Genomic DNA, 22,290 nt, shown 5'->3' with positions numbered 1-22,290 from the left:
ACCCTAATCCTAATTGTAACCATAAACCTAACCCTCAATCCTAAAATAGCCTTTTTCCTTGTGGGGACAGGCAAAATGTCCCCACTTGTCCGAATTTTCCTTGTTTTACTATCCTTGATCCCCACAAGGATAGCTAAACCAAAACACACACAGATAGCCTGTTCCATGCCTCTCTCCCTCTCAACCTAAGTCCCCAGAACTAGGATTAGGATTTCCTGATCTATACCCTAGTCATGTGCCTGTGCATTAGCCTGTTCTTTTGTCACCTCTCACTCTTCCTCTACCTCTCATTCCATCTCCCTCTTTCTATTTCCCCACTCAACCCCACTCACCCCCACCCTCTCTCATTGTCACCTCAGAGGCTTCAGTAAATGATGTGTGTGATTCACAGCTCAGACCATCTTCACTCTGCAGAGCACTTCCGTGCCACGTCTCCTGTAAACTCTAATTGATGTGTGTTTGTGTGCATGTGTGTATATACATTTATGCATCACATACCACCGGCAGGGCTGCATCTCTAGTGAATCGGTTGGGATTTAAAGGCAGAATATCTCACCTTGTTAGACAGAAACACTATCACTTCATTGGCCATGGAACCCAGAGTGCGTCACTGACTGCTACAGCAACTATAAAGGGAGTCATTCATATAACTGTCTGCCATGGTAAATTTACACTCAGTTTCTCCCAAAGCAAAACACTCAGTTAAACACTGAAGGGAATTCTGAATAAAGAACATCTATTTTTATCCTGTATCTTGTTAATGTTGTGATAGATGTGTTACATGCACCAATCAAATCTGTATGAATCTTAAAATTGGTTTGATGATTTATTTGTATTTATATTTATTATGGATCCCCATTAGTTCCTGCCAAGGCAGCACCTAATCTTCCTGAGGTTAATTAGTTCCTGCCAAGGCAGCACCTACTCTTAATGAGTTCAATTAGTTCCTGCCAAGGCAGCACCTACTCTTCCTGGGGTCCATTATTTCTTGCCAAGGCAGCACCTACTCTTCCTGGGGTCCATTATTTCTAGCCAAGGCAGCACCTACTCTTCCTGGGTCCATTAGTTCCTGTCAAGGCAGCACCTAATCTTCCTGAGGTTAATTAGTTCCTGCCAAGGCAGCACCTACTCTTAATGAGGTTAATTAGTTCCTGCCAAGGCAGCACCTACTCTTCCTAAGCTTAATTAGTTCCTGCCAAGGCAGCACCTACTCTTTATGAGGTCAATTAGTTCCTGCTAAGGCAGCACCTACTCTTAATGAGTTCAATTAGTTCCTGCCAAGGCAGCACCTACTCTTCCTGTGGTCCATTAGTTCCTGCCAAGGCAGCACCTACTCTTCCTGTGGTCCATTAGTTCCTGTCAAGGCAGCACCTACTCTTCCTGGGGTCCATTATTTCCTGTTAAGGCAGCACCTACTCTTCCTAAGGTTAATTTGTTCCTGCCAGGGCAGCACCTACTCTTTATGAGGTCAATTAGTTCCTGCCAAGGCAGCACCTACTCTTAATGAGTTCAATTAGTTCCTGCCAAGGCAGCACCTACTCTTCCTGGGGTCCATTATTTCTTGCCAAGGCAGCACCTACTCTTCCTGGGGCCCATTATTTCTAGCCAAGGCAGCACCTACTCTTCCTGGGTCCATTAGTTCCTGTCAAGGCAGCACCTAATCTTCCTGAGGTTAATTAGTTCCTGCCAAGGCAGCACCTACTCTTAATGAGGTTAATTAGTTCCTGCCAAGGCAGCACCTATTCTTCCTAAGCTTAATTAGTTCCTGCCAAGGCAGCACCTACTCTTTATGAGGTCAATTAGTTCCTGCCAAGGCAGCCCCCAGTCTTAATGAGTTCAATTAGTTCCTGCCAAGGCAGCACCTACTCTTCCTGTGGTCCATTAGTTCCTGCCAAGGCAGCACCTACTCTTCCTGTGGTCCATTAGTTCCTGCCAAGGCAGCACCTACTCTTCCCGGGTCCATTAGTTCCTGTCAAGGCAGCACCTACTCTTCCTGGGGTCCATTATTTCCTGTTAAGGCAGCACCTACTCTTCCTGTGGTCCATTAGTTCCTGCCAAGGCAGCACCTACTCTTCCTGGGTCCATTAGTTCCTGTCAAGGCAGCACCTACTCTTCCTGTGGTCCATTAGTTCCTGCCAAGGCAGCACCTACTCTTCCTGGGGTCCATTATTTCCTGTTAAGGCAGCACCTACTCTTCCTGTGGTCCATTAGTTCCTGCCAAGGCAGCACCTACTCTTCCTGGGTCCATTAGTTCCTGTCAAGGCAGCACCTACTCTTCCTGTGGTCCATTAGTTCCTGCCAAGGCAGCACCTACTCTTCCTGGGTCCATTAGTTCCTGTCAAGGCAGCACCTACTCTTCCTGTGGTCAATTAGTTCCTTCCAAGGCAGCACCTACTCTTCCTGTGGTCCATTAGTTCCTGCCAAGGCAGCACCTACTCTTCCTGGGTCCATTAGTTCCTGTCAAGGCAGCACCTACTCTTCCTGGGGTCCATTAGTTCCTGTCAAGGCAGCACCTACTCTTCCTGGGGTCCATTAGTTCCTGTCATGGTAGCACCTACTCTTCCTGGGGTCCAGCAAAATTAAGGCAGTTTATACCATTTTAAAAACATTATAATACATTCACAGACTGTGTGACCTCAGGCCCCTACTCCACCACTACCACATATATACAGTACAAAATCCACGTGTACATATGTGTATAGTGCGTATGCTATTGTGTGGGTGTGTATGCATGTGTCTGTGCCTATGTTTGTGTTGCTTCATAGTCCCCGCTGTTTCATAAGGAGTTTTTTATGTTTTTTTTTAAATACAATTTTACTGCTTGCATAACTTACTTGATGTGGAATAGAGTTCCATGTAGTCATGGCTCTATTTAATACTGTGCGCCTTCTATAGTCTGTTCTGACTATGGAAGACCTCTTGTGGCATGTCTTGTGGAGTATGCATGGGTGTCCAAGCTGTGCGCCAGTAGTTCAAACAGAAAGCTTGGTGCATTCAACATGTCAATACCTCTCATAAATACGAATGAATGTGCCTCTCCACAGCTGTAATGCATGTGGTTTCATTTGCACTACAGAGCCAGTTGAGTGATTTGTTTTCAGGCATGCTTTGTTTGTAGAATTCATGAACAAGTGTATTTACATCAAACAAACAAGGAGAGCAAAGAATAATGTGAATATTTTAATATCAAATGTTTCTGTTGCAATAAGATGGAAGGACTGTTGACAGAGGAAAGACTAGACAGAAAGTAGAGTTGGGTAGAGTAGATCTTTATTGTCCCAATAAGCTATTTGTTATGCAGACAAGGAGACATGATACAGGAAAGTGTCAACTTAACGGATATAAGGGATTCAGTCCATTAACGATACAATACAATAGTAACATAAAGCATCAGAGTACACAAATACAAACAGTTCATAATGTGCAATGCAATGGCTTATTTATTAGAAAAGTACACTGGTATCACTTTATTTTATTCTCTGTTTAGCCAGGTAAGTCATTGAAAACTAGTTATATTTTACAATGACGACCTAGTCAGTCAAAAGGTGACTGTACAATACACCAATATAGTCATGTGATGGCAGTATGATCACTCACAATAGGTTTTTATTAACAACTACTGTGTATACTGTAGTTGCGAATGTGAAGCGGAGTAGGATCAAGTTGCCCGTAGGCAACAGATCTATGGCCAGTTTTGCATTGTTCCCTCTTAATGGTTCATGTTGGGATTGTACGTTGATCCTAGGTCTGTGTCTAAGGATAACTTATATCTGTAGCGTGTAATGCTGTCTGAAGAAGACATGGCCTTCACTCCCCTCTAGAGGGTTCAGTGGTGCTGAGAGAACACAGGTACCTGCCTCATAGGGACTGGAGTTACCCTAACCATCTAACCTAACTTGGGAAAAACTCTGGGCTTCGGTAACCCTGTCATTTAAGCCCTGTGCATCTTTGTAAATAAATACCTTCCCACAACGGCAGTTTTTGCAACCAATGACATAATTGTAACAATAAGAAGGTAATAGTATTGCTGTTTAACTGTTTAACGGCGCCCACATACTAGGTTCGCTTTGCTCCTAGCAGAACTCGGCTAGGTTAAGCAAACGTCTGTGCCTCACAGACTCCCTTAAAAGACCTTCGCTTGAAAAACAAGAAAAAAACACGAGACGCCGAAGCAACAACATAGCCAGTATACACTTCCTCAAAATAGTCAGAATTAAATGAAGATAAATCCAGAAATCTGTAATAAATTGGCGTTTTGGACGAGGAGGTCTTAGTCGCGTGAAAAAATGCGTGAAAAAATGACAACAAACACTTCTTTCAAGAATCCCTTCAATAATTCCCATTCCTACTAGGAGTAGTACAGTTGACCAATCACCGACAAAAGGGTGTAGACTTCGACTACCGAACTTTGACTTGGCTCAAGAAAATGTTTTGTGTGCATGAACCTGCCGAACATCAAAACGAACAAAAACATCACAACATTTTGTCATAATATATGCTCAAACTGTTTCACCTGTGAAGCATACAGTAAGATTTACAATCCCATTGTGGTTATCAAATGCGAGTGAAGGGTCTAACTTGAGGTGGAATGTAGAGGTGGGACTAGTGGAGGAGAGTGGACATCCCTACAGTACACTGAAACACCAGTAGCTGAGGGCCTAGGGGTTGGTCTAGTGGAGTAGAGTGGACATCCCTACAGTACACTGAAACACCAGTAGCTGAGGGCCTAGGATTTGGTTTAGAATGCAACCTGTGTCTGTAGCGTCTACCTCTGGACCAGCCAGCGGCAAGCTGACTCCCCTCTCATTTCCAATACACCTTCTCCATCTCTGAAAGAGAGAGAGAGAGACTATTGTAATAAATAAATAAACAATGTACAAAACATTAAGAACACCTACTCTTTCCATGACATAGACTGACCAGGTGAATCCAGGTGAAAGCTGTGATCCCTTATTGATGTCAGTTGTTCTACTCACATCAAAATAGTATAGATTTAAGGGCCTCCCGGGTGGCACAGTGCCAGCTGTGCCACCAGAGACTCTGGGTTCGCGCCCAGGCTCTGTCGTAACCGGCCGTGACCGGGAGGTCCGTGGGGCGACGCGGGTTAGGGAGGGTTTGGCCGGTAGGGAAATCCTTGTCTCATCGCGCACCAGCGACTCCTATGGCGGGCCGGGCGCAGTGCGCGCTAACCAAGGTTGCCAGGTGTTTCCTCCGACACATTGGTGCGGCTGGCTTCTGGGTTGGATGCGCTCTGTGTTAAGAAGCAGTGCGGCTTGGTTGGGTTGTGTATCGGAGGACGCATGACTTTCAACCTTCGTCTCTCCCGAGCGATGAGACAAGATAGTAGCTACTAAACAATTGGGGAGAAAAAGGGGTAAAATAAAAAAATATTTTAAAAATATTTTAAAAATGTATAGATTTAGGGGAGGGGGTTAAAGAAATACTTTTGTTGGAAGGTGTTCTTAATGTTTTGTACACTCAGTGTATTTAAAAAAAACTCAAAACTTACTGTTGTGTAAGTTTGAAAATTTGTTGTGTATCATCAGTTTTCCCCTTATTTTGTCAGTAACTAAGAGTCGCTCAATTAGCCATGTCAGCTAACAATTTTTAGATTGGTAAATTAGTCTCGCCAGTTTTCTAAACTTGTGGTAATCATGTCCGAATACCGAGCGCATGCAGGGCACGTGCTCAGGGGCCCTGACCTCCAGGGGGCCCCCATTGATCTTGTTAGTCACACTCAATCAGATATCATTAACATGGCATAATTCATGGAAAAATGTGTAGAATTGCAGGAAATTTCCTTTCAAACTGCTAAAATAATTATCTGCCCCATGGCAAAATGAGTAGAATTGCATAAAGTGTGTTATGAAAAAAGAAAAGAAAAAGAAAGAAAGGCTACTTCATATGGATGGGAGACATGGGGGGTTTAAGTGTGTGTGTGTGTGTGTGTGTGTGTGTTACCTTTGTCCAGGTCGATGACTTTGGGCAGGGTGGACATTTGAACCTTCTCCCTCAGCAGGTTGTTTTTGTAGTCTGAGAGACAGAAGAGAGTGGAGTGAATACACACACACACACACACACACACACACACACACACACACACACACACACACACACACACACACACACACACACACACACACACACACCTAGTTTCTTCTCCTCCTGGTTGCACGTCTTGACTTCAGGAACGTCCATCTCAAACTCATTGGTGGCCATGTCACCCCTGTTGGATCTATCACAGAGAGAGGAGTGAATGTGTCAGTGAGTGAGTCAGTGAGTGAGCGAGCGAGCGTGTGCATGTGTGTGTCCAAGTTTCTCACCTCATAGATGTCTGTGGGTAAAACTCCACCGCTGAAACACAAAAACACAGTAAAGATGAAGACAGGCTGACTCAGACTCACTGACAGAGAGAGAGAGAGAAAGCTGACAGACACCGATCCAAAGTTAGTTAGTCAGGTCTTAGTACAGGAGCACAGACCTTTGGTCTTGCGTCGGTGGGTAACGATGATGATGATGAGCACAATGAAGGCCAGGAGGAGGAGCGTCGTCAGGATGTAGCCAAGGGGCAGCAGGAAATGATGTCGCTGATCGGGCAGGATGACGTTGATGACACGTGGCGCCTCAGCCTTGCTATCCTCTGAGGAACAGGGAGAGGATTGTTAACCAATGGCTCCTCCTGTCTGTAATACACCCAGACTAAGATTAAAGTATATTCTGGCCACCAGGTGGGGCACTCTGGTCACTGTTGGAAGCTTCACTGATGCTGCTCTGGTAACGTGAGTGAACAACAACAGCAGCTAAATACATTGGATCAACTCCTGTACAATAGAGCTCATAGACATAATACATCATTAACCGACCTGTTTGCTATGTTCAGGCTTAGGGATATGTCCCCCAAAAAATGATTTAGTTTCTGTACGACTGTACTTGCTTTTAGGTATTTGTACAGATTTGATTTCAGACCGTTCTTGGGGAGGGAGGGGTGTTTATAGTGGCAACGTAGATGGTAGATCAGACTGTGAAATCATTGGCTAGGGCATTTAAATTCCTTTCCCTGAAAAGCCAGTATAAGTCAATCTCACAGTTATTGAGTGAGTGTGTGTGTGTGTACAGTATGTGTGTGTATGCTTACGTGCATCTTTGTCTCTTTTGTCATGTCAATTGGGAACTCCAATGCCATGATGTCATCCCTACCAGTGCCAAGCCGTGTTGTAACATTGTAAAAAAAAATATAAATATCCATGATAGTGGACAACAATTGGACAATCAACAATAGCTGTGTGCTGATCTACTGAGTGTTGAGAAGTAGAGCCACTACAACTGCTGGTTTCCTTTATGCTCGTAAAAAATGTGCAAGGCAAGAGGCAGCCGGGGAGCAGCTGCCCAGCGTGTCTGAGCCAAAACGAGTTCCAGACCTGAAGTCATACTGTGATTTACTTTTCCTGGCAGTAAAAGACAGAGAGAGGGAAGGAGGGAAGGAGAGAGAGTGATGGAAGGATGGACAGAGGGAAAGAATTGGGGATTCAGTGGTTTCTGTACTGTAACTCTTCAAGCATGTCTGTCATAGTGGACTTAACACAGAGACGACCGTAAACAAAGGGATCTGATTCAAAACCATCTGTTTGTTTGGCCTTGGTCCATCTCCTGGGATCCTCCTCTCTGTGTGTGTGTGTGTGTGTGTGTGTGTGTGTGTGTGTGTGTGTGTGTGTGGTCTCAGACAGACCCTTCCACACTCTGCCTGAACAACACTGAGAAATGGGCCAAATAGGAGGGGGGAGAAGGGGGCAGCTGCAGCCTAATATGGTGACTGGAGTATGTTCGAGTGGGTGTGTCGAAAGGAAATGAGTGGAAATTAGTAGAAAAGAGTAGGCGTGTCGAAAGGAAAGGACTGGGTGTGTTGAAAGGAAAGGACTGGGTGTGTCGAAAGGAAAGGAGTGGGTGTGCCGAAAGGAAAGGAGTGGGTGTGCCGAAAGGAAAGGAGTAGGTGTGTCGAAAGGAAAGGAGTAGATGTGTCGAAAGGAAAGGAGTAGATGTGTCGAAAGGAAAGGAGTAGGTGTGTCGAAAGGAAAGGAGTTGATGTGTCGAAAGGAATGGAGTGGGTGTGTCGAAAGGAAAGGAGTGGAAATGAGTAGAAAAGAGTAGGCGTGTCGAAAGGAAAGGACTGGGTGTGTTGAAAGGAAAGGACTGGGTGTGTCGAAAGGAAAGGAGTGGGTGTGCCGAAAGGAAAGGAGTGGGTGTGCCCGAAAGGAAAGGAGTAGGTGTGTCGAAAGGAAAGGAGTGGGTGTGCCGAAAGGAAAGGAGTGGGTGTGCCAAAAGGAAAGGAGTGGGTGTGTCGAAAGGAAAGACCTGGGTGTGTCGAAAGGAAAGGAGTAGGTGTGTCGAAATGAAAGGAGTAGGTGTGTCGAAAGGAAAGGAGTAGATGTGTCGAAAGGAAAGGAGTAGGTGTGTCGAAAGGAAAGGAGTGGATGTGTCGAAAGGAAATGAGTAGGTGTGTCGAAAGGAAAGGAGTAGGTGTGTCGGAAGGAAAGGAGTAGGTGTGTCGAAAGGAAAGGAGTAGGTGTGTCGAAAGGAAAGGAGTAGGTGTGTCGAAAGGAAAGGAGTAGATGTGTCGAAAGGAAAGGAGTAGATGTGTCGAAAGGAAAGGAGTAGGTGTGTCGAAAGGAAAGGAGTTGATGTGTCGAAAGGAAAGGAGTGGGTGTGTCGAAAGGAAAAGAGTAGGTGTGTCGAAAGGAAAGGAGTGGATGTGTCGAAAGGAAAGGAGTAGGTGTGTCGAAAGGAAAGGAGTGGATGTGTCGAAAGGAAAGGAGTAGGTGTGTCGAAAGGAAAGGAGTGGATGTGTTCGAAAGGAAAGGAGTAGGTGTGTCGAAAGGAAAGAAGTGGATGTGTCGAAAGGAAAGGAGTAGGTGTGTCGAAAGGAAAGGAGTAGGTGTGTCGAAAGGAAAGGAGTAGGTGTGTCGGAAGGAAAGGAGTAGGTGTGTCGAAAGGAAAGGATTGGATGTGTCGAAAGGAAAGGAGTAGGTGTGTCGAAAGGAAAGGATTGGATGTGTCGAAAGGAAAGGAGTAGGTGTGTCGAAAGCATTCTGCTATATGTTAGACGGTCTTGATTGAGCATTGTTTTTGTTTTTTCACCAAGCAATTACCGTACCGTGAGAGTTTGGAGTTGTATTTTATTTTTCCACAAATAACTGTAAATGTTCAGTTATAAAACTGACGATTGTTTTTTAATTTTTTTTATAGTATGATGATGTGTTTAGTGAAGGTCAATACGCTAATTGGTGGTTCTAATTTTTGAAAAAGTGCCTTGGTTTTTTCCTCTGCTGCCTCCGGTCAGTAGATTTTAGACAAAGTCTTTTTAAAGATGAACAGTATTATTCAACACTGTTGAACTGATGATGATGTGTAGTGTATTTGATTTATATGACTATGGAGCTGTTTTCTTTTCTTTTTCATAGGGCCAAAAAGATTGGAGAAGTGGTTTACCCAGACATCTCCATTTTGGATAGATAATTCTTTGTGTTGTTTGTTTAGTGGTTTCAAATTTTCCCAGAAGGGGTTAGATTTTATGGATTCTGGGGGCAAAAAATGTCAAAACCAGTTCAGAGTCCAGTAGGAACAGCGTGGGAGGCAGGCTCGTGGTCAGGGAAGGCAGAATGGTCAGGCAGGCGGGTACAGTCCAGAAAACAGGCAAGGGTCAAAACCGAGAGGGCTAGTAAAAGAGAATAGAGACGGCAGGAGCATGGTAGGACGCCACCTGGTTGACCGGGGTGTCGGCGGTGGAAGTTGGTGATGAGGGCTGAATCCAGGATGTCTCTAGCTGGAACCCAGCACCTCTCCTCTGGGCCATAACCCCCCCAGTCAACCAGGTACGGGAAACCTCTGCCCCATGGTCAAACACCTAGGAGACGTATCACCGTGTTAGAGTCCAGAAAACAGGCAAGGGTCAAAACCGGGAGGACTTGTAAAAGAGAATAGAACAGGCAGGAGTACGGGAAAAACACACTGGTTGACTTGGAACATACAAGACAAACTGGCACAGAGAGACAGGAAACACATTGATATATACACCAGGGAAAACAAGCGACACCTGGAGGGGGCGGAGACAATAACAAGGACAGGTGAAACTGATCAGGGTGTGACATATGTTCACTTCAGGGCCTGAAACACCCCATAATTCAATATGCGATGATTGTACATTCAAAACTTAAAACCTCAAGGTCAATTTGGAGAAGTCAACGTATAAGTATAAGTAACAATGAATGTAAATAAGTTAGAAATTGTGCTACTCATGCACAAACACGTCTTGCAAAGGTAATGATGTTTTTGTTTGGTTAGCTTTTGGAGAAATAGAACATTTCCCTTCTTCAGAAGTTCCAGCTAGGCAGGCTAATGTTAGTAAGCTAACTAATTTACTATCTATCATACAGTAGGTGTATATTAATAATTATATAGTTAATATAAGTAGACATGCAATCATAATTGACTGTAGCGCATATAAAGCACCCTCAAGCTACCGAGTGACGAATTTCAGGGCAGGGGCGGTCCACTTAAAATGAATTCCTTCGTCCCTCGCCCCTTGCCCTGCAAGTGTAAACTCGTCAGACATCATGAAACATCATCAGAAATGTCCACTTAATTTGAGGGCTGAGGGGAGAGGGTGTGTCTGTTAAGTGTTTGGAATGCAGCCTTTATCATTTTTTTGCAGAAATGTTTAACCTACTAGAAATGCCTTGGAGATCAACCAGCGATCGCGATCGACCGGTTGGTGACCACTAGTCTAGATATAGTCAAATATAATCTGCATATAATGAGATGAAGTGATCAATTGATTTGAGGGGAATGTGTGTTATTTCCTTTGATTGATGAATTGCCTGGGCCAGGTGTTCCATATATAATAAAAATGGCAAGGGTGAAATTGGATCGCCTTGTCTGCGGACTCTTGTGATTCTGGATGGTTATAACTATAGCTGAGGGATTGGCATATAGCATTTTAATCATTTTAATCAAATTGGAGCCAATTCCCATATGTTCCAAGACAGACCAGAGATATAACTTTCTAATATATTAAAAGCTGTTTCTGCATGGAGAGATAATACAGTTGTTTCTGATGAAGCATCTAAGATATGTAATAGTCGACCGAGGTCCGTGCGGATCAATTTTGGTAAGTGTTGAGAGGGGACGACAACATTTTTAGAAAACAGTTTAATATCTGTGTTTATCAAAGATAGGTGGCGATAGTGAGAACACTGGGTGGCATCCTTACGTTTTTTAAACTCTACGGGATCAGTGTCCCTAAACCGGGACGGTTGTTGCTAACGTGCACTAATGTGATTAGAATGATGTTGTAAGTAACAGTAAACTTTCCAGGATATAGACATGTCTTATATGGGCAGAAAGCTTACATTCTTGTTAATCTAACTGCATTGTTCAATTTACAGTAGTTATTACAGTGAAAAATACCATGCTATTGTTTGAGGAGAGTGCACAACAACAAAACACTTTTATCACAGCAACTGGTTGATACATTCACCTGTGAAGGTAAATAATGTACCTACATTCAGTAATCTTGCTCTGATTTGTCATCCTGAGTGTCCCAGATATAAAATGTAGCATAGTTTAGATTGATCAAATCCATTTTTATATTTAAATGTAGGAACTGGGTTCTACAGTTTGAACCTGATTTTTAAAAAATGTAATAGACCTCAGGAGGAATAATGTCCCATCCAGATGATTTGCCTTTGTTCATGCTATCCAATGCCCTTTTGAGGCGATCTTCCTGATTCTGTCAATAAACAATGAAAAAGAGAGAGAGAAGTAGGAGAATGAAAAAGAAAGAGAAAGGCAGAGGGGAGGAAGAGAGCATGAGGGAGAGAGAAAAGGGAATACATTTTTATGAGATGGAGGTAAACAAACTCAAGACGTAGGCAAAGTCAAGTTCAAATAAGTGCCTGTGGGACCTCAGGATAGGGAGATGAGAAAAACAGGAATGAGACAGCGATAAAGAGAGAGATAGAGGGAGAGAGAAAAATGCTCTAACTCGTTTAGAATGTCCGGTCTGGGCCAAAGTCAATAGCAAGCCAGACACGCTGGTAGAATCAGAGGGTACTACAGGCACAGAATCTACTAGTGTGTGTGTGTGTGTGTGTGTGTGGTGGCTGTCTGTCTGTCTGTCTGTCTGTCTGTCTGTCTGTCTGTCTGTCTGTCTGTCTGTCTGTCTGTCTGTCTGTCTGTCTGTCTGTCCTGTCTGTCTGTCTGTCTGTCTGTCTGTCTGTCTGTCTGTCTGTCTGTCTGTCTGTCTGTCTGTCTGTCTGTCTGTCTGTCTGTCTGTCTGTCTGTCTGTCTGTCTGTCTGTCTTCTGTCTGTCTGTCTGTCTGTCTGTCTGTCTGTCTGTCTGTCTGTCTGTCTGTCTGTCTGTGTGTCTGTGTGTCTGTGTGTCTGCCTGTCTCTGTCTGTTTGTCTGTCAGTTCTGTCATGGATGGGAGGTGGGGTGTAGTAGGGGGTTTGGGAATTGCTAAGAGTTAAGTTTTAAACATGTTATTCCACTGAGATTGGAGGAACTTTGAATTGAGAGAAAACACACACACCCAAACACACATACTGCACACACACAGCCATGGCTCCAAAGAACACAGATATTTCTCAACCACACTCAATGACTTTCCCACATTCTCCCATTTGTGGCTTCAGAATAGCACCCCCCCCCCCTCCCCGAAAACACACACACACATATATACACACACACACACACACACACACACACACACACACACACACACCCTCTCTCTCTACATTTGCAGTGGTGGGTTGGCTGATTTCCAGACATAAACACATAGTTATCTGCTGATCATGGACGGAGCAAAGAAACAAAGGAGAAAGAAAAGGAGGTAATAATGGGAATTAGAGAGAAAGGGAGAGAGCATAGCTAACTGGGAGGGGGAGAGAGCATAGCTAACTGGGAGGGGGAGAGAGCATAGCTAACTGGGAGGGGGAGAGAGCATAGCTAACTGGGAGGGGGAGAGAGCATAGCTAACTGGGAGGGGGAGAGAGCATAGCTAACTGGGAGGGGGAGAGAGCATAACTAACTGGGAGGGGGAGAGAGCATAGCTAACTGGGAGGGGGAGAGAGCATAGCTAACTGGGAGAGGGAGAGAGCATAGCTAACTGGGAGGGGGAGAGAGCATAGCTAAGTGGGAGGGGGAGAGAGCATAGCTATCTGGGAGGGGGAGAGAGCATAGCTAACTGGGAGGGGGAGAGAGCATAGTTAACTGGGAGGGGGAGAGAGCATAGCTAACTGGGAGGGGGAGAGAGCATAGCTAACTGGGAGGGGGAGAGAGCATAGTTAACTGGGGGGGGGGAGAGAGCATAGCTAACTGGGAGGGGGAGAGAGCATAGCTAACTGGGAGGGGGAGAGAGCATAGCTACCTGGGAGGGGGAGAGAGCATAGCTAACTGGGAGGGGGAGAGAGCATAGCTAACTGGGAGGGGGAGAGAGCATAGCTAACTGGGAGGGGGAGAGAGTCTGGTGGCAGAGTGAGCAGAATGGGACAGGGACTGTCTAAAGACAAAACCAGATCCTCAAAACTAACCTCAGACTACACCCCCCTCCCTGTCACACACACTCCATCTACCCTCCACATTTTCCCTCTTGAGAGTGGGGAGGGGGGGGGGGCTGAATGCTGAGAGGTGGTGGAGTGGGTCTAGGAAGTTAGGGAGACTGGCGTGGGTGGGTTTGCTAGGTTAGGCTTGGAAGATTTGGAAGGCTGTCTTGGATGGGAGGAGGGGTAAGGAGTGGGAGAAGGGGTAAGGAAGGAGATGTTTGGAAGGCTGTTTGGGTTGGGAGGAGGGGTAAGGAGTGGGAGGAGGGGTAAGGAAGGAGAAGTTTGGAAGGCTGTTTGGGTTGGGAGAGAGGGGTAAGGAGAGGGCAGGTTAGGGAGACTGGCCAGGGTGGGTTGGGGTAAGCAGGATTTGGAAGGCTGGGTTGGGTTGGGAGAGATGGCTGAAGAGGGGGAGGTGTCGTAAGGAGGGGTATTGGGGGTGAGGAAGAGGGAGGAGGGTGGTTTAGGGGTCTGGCGCCGCACTAGCTGACAAGGCAGGAAGAGCTGCTCATAAAACAAATCCCCTAACTACGACTGGTTACTCCCCCTCTCCTCTCCTTCTCTTTTCTCTCTCCCTGCTCCTCCTATACTCCCACTCTCCTTCTATTCGTCCCCCTCTTCCTCCTCCTCTCCCCCCTCTTAAAATGTGCTGTTTGGGAAAAAAGGAAAAGCCAATGATGAGGACGATAGGGAAGAAGGGATAGGGAGGAGAGCAAATGAAAGAGCAACTGGGATTTCTCTCTAAGTTGTACATAAGCACGTGTACGATTTCTACAGTGGCCAACTGGAGTGCAGTATAGTGTGTATCTGTGTGTACTGTATATTATGTATGTCTGTGTGTCTGTGTGTGTACATGTAGTATCTCACCCTTGTCTTGGTTGGGCAGTGCTCTGGGGGCAACAGTAGCCTGAGGCTCAGCTGGGCCTACGGTGAGTTGAAACTGTCTTCTCTCATGAAGACCACAGTAGTGATGATGTAGGTGACAGGTGTACAGACCCTGATCTCCTGGCTGTGGGGCAGACAGCCAGATGCATACAGTCAAAGATCCCTGTTTTACCACTGTACCACTGTAGTTGCTATGATGTTACACAGTTGTTACATGTTGTGCACAGACAGACAGACAGACACGGGATGGTGTTATAGAGGACCTGCAGGGCAGAGATAGCCAGAGAGAAGTCTCCCTGTGTGAAGGACTCAGCGCTAATGTTCATCTTCCTCTGTAGGAACAGGGGTCCGTAGCTGCGCTGCTCCCCAGAGGCATACAGGTCTATCAGACGGTCTGCACGGTCGTGACGAACACCCGGAGGCTGCCGGTCCCAATGCACCACCTAAGACCAGATAGAGAAGGATTGGACAATACATTATAGTAAAAGAGACCATACATCTTTCTTTCCAACTACCCTTGAAGTAATCACTGGACTGACTTTACATGATTACTGAAATCAATGCTGGGAAAGCATGCACTACCTAAGATGGGATAGAGGGTTAAGATAGATATTATGTGATAAAAGTGCACAGGAAATATACATGACAAGACTGAGACTGAGAAGTATTTGAGATCATGTCATTAAGGAAGCCAGCTGTTCCAATCCTTCCGTTCAGTTCCATTCACTTGGAGTTTCATTTGTCTTCCTGCCCATTTACATTCCTCCTAAATGACATCACTGTCCAATTCTTCCTCATCTCATTCTAGTGCTGTAAAAAAGCATTCATAACACACACACACACACACACACACACACACACACACACACACACACACACACACACACACACACACACCTGCTGTTCCTCCTCACTGCCATCTTCTGTCCACACAGAGCGGCGATTCACACACGGCAACACCACCGTGCTGCCTACCAACACCACAAACACAGCTTTCTGACCGTCCCAGAAGCGCTGCTCCTTACGACCTGAAACCCACACAGATCACAATACAACCACACGTTGAGAAAGGTTAGGACCACAATATTACCATATCATAACTATTTTCCCCTACTTGGGATAAGGCAGAACTTACGTGACTTGGTGACGTTGACCTGTATTCTGATCGTTTCATACAGGTGACAGTAGTGATGGTGCAGGTTACAGGAGTACAGGCCTCGGTCACTTATCGCAATGTCTAGAGAGAGTGGGAGAGAGAGAGAAAGATAAGGAGAAAGAGAGAGAGAGAGAGAGAGAGAGAGAGAGAGAGAAAGAAAGATAAGGAGAAAGAGATGGCCTCAAGTCACATTAAGAGAAACAGACAAAAAGACAGACAGCTATCACCTCTGATGACGAGAGAGAAGTTTCCGTCGTTGAAAGCTGATTGGCTGAGGCTGACCCTCCCCTGGTTGTGTCCGTTATAGATGCGCTGGTCTCCAGCAGAGAACATGTCTGCAACCCTCTCCATGGCATAGTCTGGCCCTGGGCGGTACAGGTCCCAGTGGACCACCCTCTGTCTGTCCTTCAGACTGTCCCTGGTCCACACCATGCGCCCGCTCGCACACTGCAGTACCACCCTAGAGCCAGTGGGGGCGCTCACATTGTAGCCCGCAACAACCACACTGCTGCTGTCGGACTGAGCCAACACTAAAAGAAAGAAAGAAAAGAGAGAGAGAGAGAGAGAGAGAGAGAGAGAGAGAGAGAGCATGCACTTACAGTATTTGCATGACATAAACACACTCACAAACACAGTCATAACTAATACACACACACTCAGACCTAACACATTAAAGTTGCACACCTACGAAGTATATACAAACACACACACTAGTCCGGTAAAACATTGAGACTCACCAGCAGTGAAGAGGAAGGCCGCAGGGACTGTAACAGAAACATGAGAATCATCGTACTGTAATTACAAACACAGACCTTAGTCACACACACACACACGCCTACGTAGCTGTGTTGTCCAGGCGTTCAGAGTGGGTGTTTGTTTAGTAAGAGGAATCAGCCCCACCAGACTAGAGCATGCAACTTACACCACAACTTTACCACACTGGAAAAACAGACCCTATAAAACACACTGTCATTTACTCTTTGTTACTCCAGACCACAGAAACACCCAATGACAGAAACACACACATTGTATATTAGATACATAGTCAAACACATAATGTACTCAAACATATACCTGCATAGAGGCATGCACAGACACAGACTCGTGTCTGTATAGAGGCATGCACAGACACAGACTCGTGTCTGTATAGAGGCATGCACAGACACAGACTCGTGTCTGTATAGAGGCATGCACAGACACACACACACACACACAACATGGGACTGGTTGAACACACACGTGTATGTAAAAACACAGTTAGAAACACACACCACAGGAGACTCAGGAAAAACCCATAGAAGCTACAGTAACATTACAGCAGTAGCATGCCAGCTAAAGAGACCCCATCAAATCCCAAGGTGTCACAGCCAGTCCAAAGCCAAAGGTCACTCAACATGAAGCTGTTTCCCTGCCACTGGATAACTTCAACCATTCCACACACTGGGGGAAAACCCTAGATCAAGTGTTCAGTTGAGGAACACATTCTGGTGGAACATGGACGATGAGCAAGAGGCCGCAACACGCTGATTCAAGGTCAGTTTTGCAATTCCATCCCTAATGGGTTTATGGTTGGGATTTGGGGAGGATTAAAGTGATGCCAGACATGTGCCTATGAGGACAAAGCTATGAGAGAGGATGCTGCTCCAACTGACTTATAACATCCCTTTCTGATTTCTGTCCAAGCCATCTGACCTGAGATGACTTTACGTCTGATTGGCTCATCCTGTCCAGAGTTCCACAAACACACACCTTGGCCCACCAAGCACACTCAGAGAGAAGAAGTATAGGTAAAAACTATGCACAGCTGTACTATGAAGAAAGAAAGAAAGCGAGAAAGAGAGCGAGAGAGAGAGAGATTAGGATCTGGCTAAAAATGCTTGAATTAGTTATAGAAACCATTGCCCTTTATGGTTGTGAGGTCTGGGGTCCACTCATCAACCAAGAATTCACAAAATGGGACAAACACCAAATTGAGACTCTGCATGCAGAATTCTGCAAAAATATCCTCCCTGTACAACGTAGAACACCAAATAATGCATGTAGAGCAGATTTCGGCCGATAACCGCTAATTATCAAAATCCAGAAAAGAGACGTTAAAATCTACAACCACCTAAAAGGAAGCGATTCCCAAACCTTCCATAACAAAGCAATCACCTACAGAGATATGAACCTGGAGAAGAGTCCCCTGAGCAAGATGGTCCTGGGGCTCTGTTCACAAATACAAATACACCCCACAGAGCCCCAGGACAGCCACACAATTAGAGAACAAAAAGCCACTCATGAGAAAACAAAAAGTTAATTACTTGACACGTTGGAACGGATTAAACAAAAAACAGAGCAAACTAGAATGCTATTTGGCCCTAAACAGAGAGTACACAGTGGCAGAATACCTGACCACTGTGACTGACCCTAAACAGAGAGTTCACAGTGGCAGAATACCTGACCACTGTGACTGACCAAAACTTAAGGAAAGCTATGACTATGTACAGACTCAGCGAGCATAGCCTTGCTATTGAGAAAGGCCGCCGTAGGCAGACCTGGCTTTCAAGAGAAGACAGGTTATGTGCACACTGCCCACAAAATGAGGTGGAAACTGAGCTGCACTTCCTAACCTCCTGCCAAATGCATGACCATATTAGAGACACATATTTCCCTCAGATTACACAGATCCACAAAGAATTCGAAAACAAACTTGATTTTGATAAACTCCCATATGTACTGGGTGAAATACCACAGTGTGCCATCACAGCAGCAAGACTTGTGACCTGTTGCCACAAGAAAAGGTCAACCAGTGAAGAAATAACCATTGTAAATAAAACCCATATTTATGCTTATTTATTTTCCCTTTTGTACTTTAACCATTTGTACATTGCTACAACTCTGTATATACACATAATATGACATTTGAAATGTCTTTATTCTTTTGGAACTTCTGTGAGTGTAATGTTCACTGTTCATTTTATTGTTTATTTCACTTTTGCAGAGAGAGAGAGAGAGAGAGAGAGAGAGAGAGAGAGAGAGAGAGAGAGAGAGAGAGAGAGAGAGAGAGAGAGAGAGAGAGAGAGAGAGAGAGAGAGAGAGAGAGAGAGAGAGAGAGAGAGAGGAGAGAGAGAGAGAGAGAGAGAGAGAGAGAGAGAGAGAGAGAGAGAGAGAGAGAGAGAGAGAGAGAGAGAGAGAGAGAGAGAGAGAGAGAGAGAGAGAGAGAGAGAGAGAGAGAGAGAGAGAGAAATAGATCAATGGGCAGAGAGAGAGGGAGAAATAGATCAATGGGCAAAGAGAGAGAGAGAAATAGATCAATGGGCAGAGAGAGGGAGAAATAGATCAATGGGCAGAGAGAGAGGGAGAAATAGATAAATGGGCAGAGAGAGGGGGAGAAATAGATAAATGGGCAGAGAGAGAGGGAGAAATAGATAAATGGGCAGAGAGAGGGAGAAATAGATCAATGGGCAGAGAGAGGGAGAAATAGATCAATGGGCAGAGAGAGAGGGAGAAATAGATCAATGTGCAGAGAGAGGGGGAGAAATAGATAAATGTGCAGAGAGAGGGGGAGAAATAGATCAATGGACAGAGAGAGAGAGGGTAGGAATGTTTTGGTAAAGCAGGTTGAACCAGAGAGAAAGGAAAAGAGAGAGTGAGGGGTGATAAAAGGAGGACGTAAGGTGGCAGCTTTTTGCTCTGATGGAAGAGAGGTGAGGTGATGGGGGTGAGTATGAGGATGAGGTGTGTGAGAGAGTGGTGGAGGGTAAGCCTATGTAGCTGTGTTGTCCAGGAGCTCAGAGTGGGTGTTTAGTAAGAGGAATCAGCCCCACCAGACTAGAGCATGCAACTTACACCACAACTTTACCACACTGGAAAAACAGACCCTATAAACACACTGTCATTTACTCTTTGTTACTCCAGACCACAGAAACACCCAATGACAGAAACACACACATTGTATATTAGATACATAGTCAAACACATAATGTACTCAAACATATACCTGCATAGAGGCATGCACAGACACAGACTCGTGTCTGTATAGAGGCATGCACAGACACAGACTCGTGTCTGTATAGAGGCATGCACAGACACAGACTCGTGTCTGTATAGAGGCATGCACAGACACAGACTCGTGTCTGTATAGAGGCATGCACAGACACACACAGACACACACACATCACAGACACAGACACACACACACACACACACACACACACACACACACACACACACACACACACACACACACACACACAGAGAGAGAGAGAGACTGATGCATGCTCTAGTCTGAACAGCTGTGCCTTCCATTCCAGTGAATCAGTAAGTGAAGACTGTACCGGTCATCAACCAGTATCCAAACACACATCCCATAATAGTCAACTGCTTTTACAGTCCTCTGTTAAGAGAATCGATAGGAGCAAAAAAAATAAGCAAAGACAGACAGACAGGCAAACAGACAAACACACAGTTCATAATTCTGTCTGGAAGCAGAGTTCTAGCAGCTGGTTTTACTTTAGATGAGAATGTCTGTCCAAACAACAACAGGGTAGGACTACCTCTCATCGGACATTATGTGGGCATGAGAAAATGTGCCATCCACTTCAGCCTTTGAAATGTTGAGCTTTCCTTGCTGGTTTGGCAACAGGACCCATACCCCCATACCCAGTGCTAAAACAGTGCATAACTGCTCAGACTCACTGTGGTGTGTGTTAGGTTAAACTAGGCGAGATCAAATGCATCATGACCCAAAATGAACACAATGTGTATAGGCTTGACAAAATTATAGTAGTCGAAAAGCTAATAAAATAACAGTGTAGTATTTCAAGTTGGGTTGGCTACTTACTTTGGACCAAGAGGAGGGCTTGAATCACGTCCGGTATCTTCATCTCAAATCTCTGTTGTTTACAAAGGAGCAGGCACTTTTGTTGCCTACACCTATTGCCAGTCACACCTGAGGAAAAAAACAACTATGTACGCTCATCCGTCAGCTCAGTTGTTCCTCGGCCCACGAAAACAGCGACTGTCTGATGAGCTGTGTAAACTTTTCACTGCATTCAGCGACTGAACCAAACAACCTCAGTTAGTGAAACGAACAGACCCGAACTAACCCTCCTTGGTTTGCCTGCTGAACAAACTCCGACTCCTCCCGTTGCAGGCCCGCTCCCCCCCCCCCCCCCCCCCCCCCCCCCCCCCCCCGCGCTGAAACCCAACTCCACTGGGCCTCATCCACCTCCAGGCTGCACCCTCATATTCATCCTCTTTATTCCTCTCATCCTTTCTACTCAACTCTCACCATATTAGCAGTGGTGGAAAAAGTACCCAATTCTCATACTTGATTAAAAGTAAAGACACAGTATCTTCATAGAAAATGGTAAAAGTTAAATCACCCAGTAAAATACTACTAAAGTAAAAGTATGATCATTTCAAATTGCTTATATTTAGCAAACCAGGGGCACGCTCCAACATTCAGACATCATTTACAAACATTTGTGTTTGTTGAGTCTGCCAGATCAGAGGCAGTAGGGATGACCAGGGATGTCCTCTTGATAATTGTGTGAATTGGACAATGTTCCTGTCCTGCTCAGCATTCAAAATGTAAAGAGTACCTTTGGCTGTCAGGGAAAATGTATGGAGTAAAAAGTACATTATTTTCTTTAGGAAGGTAGTGCAGTAAATATAAATAATGAAGTAAGGTACAGATACCCAAAGAACTACTTAAGTAGGACTTTACAGTATTATTTTTTTTAAAGTAGTTTATACCAATTAGTTCACTGAACTCAAACTGAACAGGAGTGGATACACAAAACCATGTCTGAGGTAGGCCTATTGGCTGTAGTGTGTTTGGCTTTCATGCACGTGTGCTATGATTTCTATCCATATTATGACTGTTGTCTTGCACAATACACACCTGTACTCTAAAAATCAGGGGTTCAACAAGGGTTCTTCTAGGATCCTCAAAGTTCTTCAAAGAACCTTAGGGTTCTTGGCACTGAAAATTGCCCCTAAAAGGTTATTCCAAGAACCCCATAGGAGGTGGGTTTCAGCGAGGAACCTCCTTAGTTAGTAGGGGTTTGTGCAGGAACCTAATTGCCCAACTGAAACATTTGGATTTGAATTTGAAAGGACAGGAGGTGCAGGCACTTAACTGAAAAACTGTAAAGATCTCCTCAATTTAAGGCAAGGTTTGTCTCTTGTATGATCTAAATTGAAATTGTTTTATGATGATACCAGCTATCTTCTTATATTTGCGCAAATCTTTCTAAAACAGAAAGTGGACACAATTCAATGGATATCAATCAACAAAGAGGTAATATGTATGAATATGTATACTATACAAATATGTTGAAGGCTAGCTGTATTGGGTGTAGATGACTGACCTGCTCAGTTTTGTGTCTGTAGGTATACAGAGGAGGAGGCATACAGGTATGTCAGTTGGTATTGGTATGTAATGCAGATCACATGTACCATCCTCCTCCCTTGCCTCTTCATTGAAAATCGTATAGGCCTCTACATTATGGACAAGCTATGTGTAGGAAAACCATTATCAAAACAGTTTTCATTCATATTTACCACAAAAACCAATGTATGAATACTGTCGTGTACATGTTTTGTTACATTTTTATAATTACAATTGTTTGGATTCACAGACTTCACCCTCCCGACAGCTCTGATGA

The 22,290-nt window shown here is 44.9% G+C and overlaps 1 protein-coding gene across 2 annotated transcripts; it reads right to left on the bottom strand.

Annotated features, from left to right (window-relative positions):
- Positions 1 to 3,248: 3,248 nt before the first annotated feature.
- LOC109891070 (matrix remodeling-associated protein 8) lies at positions 3,249 to 20,735 on the bottom strand. 2 transcript variants are annotated; one of them, XM_020483367.2, is made up of 12 exons: positions 20,460 to 20,735; positions 16,372 to 16,398; positions 15,862 to 16,164; positions 15,614 to 15,715; positions 15,376 to 15,506; positions 14,742 to 14,921; positions 14,461 to 14,602; positions 6,482 to 6,640; positions 6,324 to 6,354; positions 6,150 to 6,235; positions 5,962 to 6,033; positions 3,249 to 4,829 (listed from the first exon to the last, which is right to left on the bottom strand). In XM_020483367.2, the coding sequence occupies exons 1-12, from the start codon at positions 20,500 to 20,502 to the stop codon at positions 4,804 to 4,806; spliced, it is 1,302 nt and encodes a 433-aa protein (XP_020338956.1). In that variant the 5' UTR covers positions 20,503 to 20,735; the 3' UTR covers positions 3,249 to 4,803. The 2 variants fall into 2 exon arrangements, 1 of the variants encoding a protein (XP_020338956.1); XR_004210029.1 differs by having other exon boundaries at positions 5,962 to 6,235; positions 20,460 to 20,733.
- Positions 20,736 to 22,290: the final 1,555 nt, after the last annotated feature.

The sequence above is a fragment of the Oncorhynchus kisutch genome, linkage group LG5, assembly GCF_002021735.2.
Source record: "Oncorhynchus kisutch isolate 150728-3 linkage group LG5, Okis_V2, whole genome shotgun sequence".
Lineage (NCBI taxonomy): Eukaryota > Metazoa > Chordata > Actinopteri > Salmoniformes > Salmonidae > Oncorhynchus > Oncorhynchus kisutch.
This window is presented reverse-complemented; position numbering and strand designations above follow the sequence as displayed.

Coding starts and splice junctions, on each gene's coding strand:
- LOC109891070 (XM_020483367.2), bottom strand. CDS start 20,502: ATGAAGATACCGGACGTGATTCAAGCCCTCCTCTTGGTCCAAA. Junction 15,507..15,613: donor GGTCAACGTCACCAAGTCAC/GTAAGTTCTGCC, acceptor TGTGGGTTTCAG/GTCGTAAGGAGCAGCGCTTC. Junction 14,922..15,375: donor GCAGTGAGGAGGAACAGCAG/GTGTGTGTGTGT, acceptor ATCTGGTCTTAG/GTGGTGCATTGGGACCGGCA.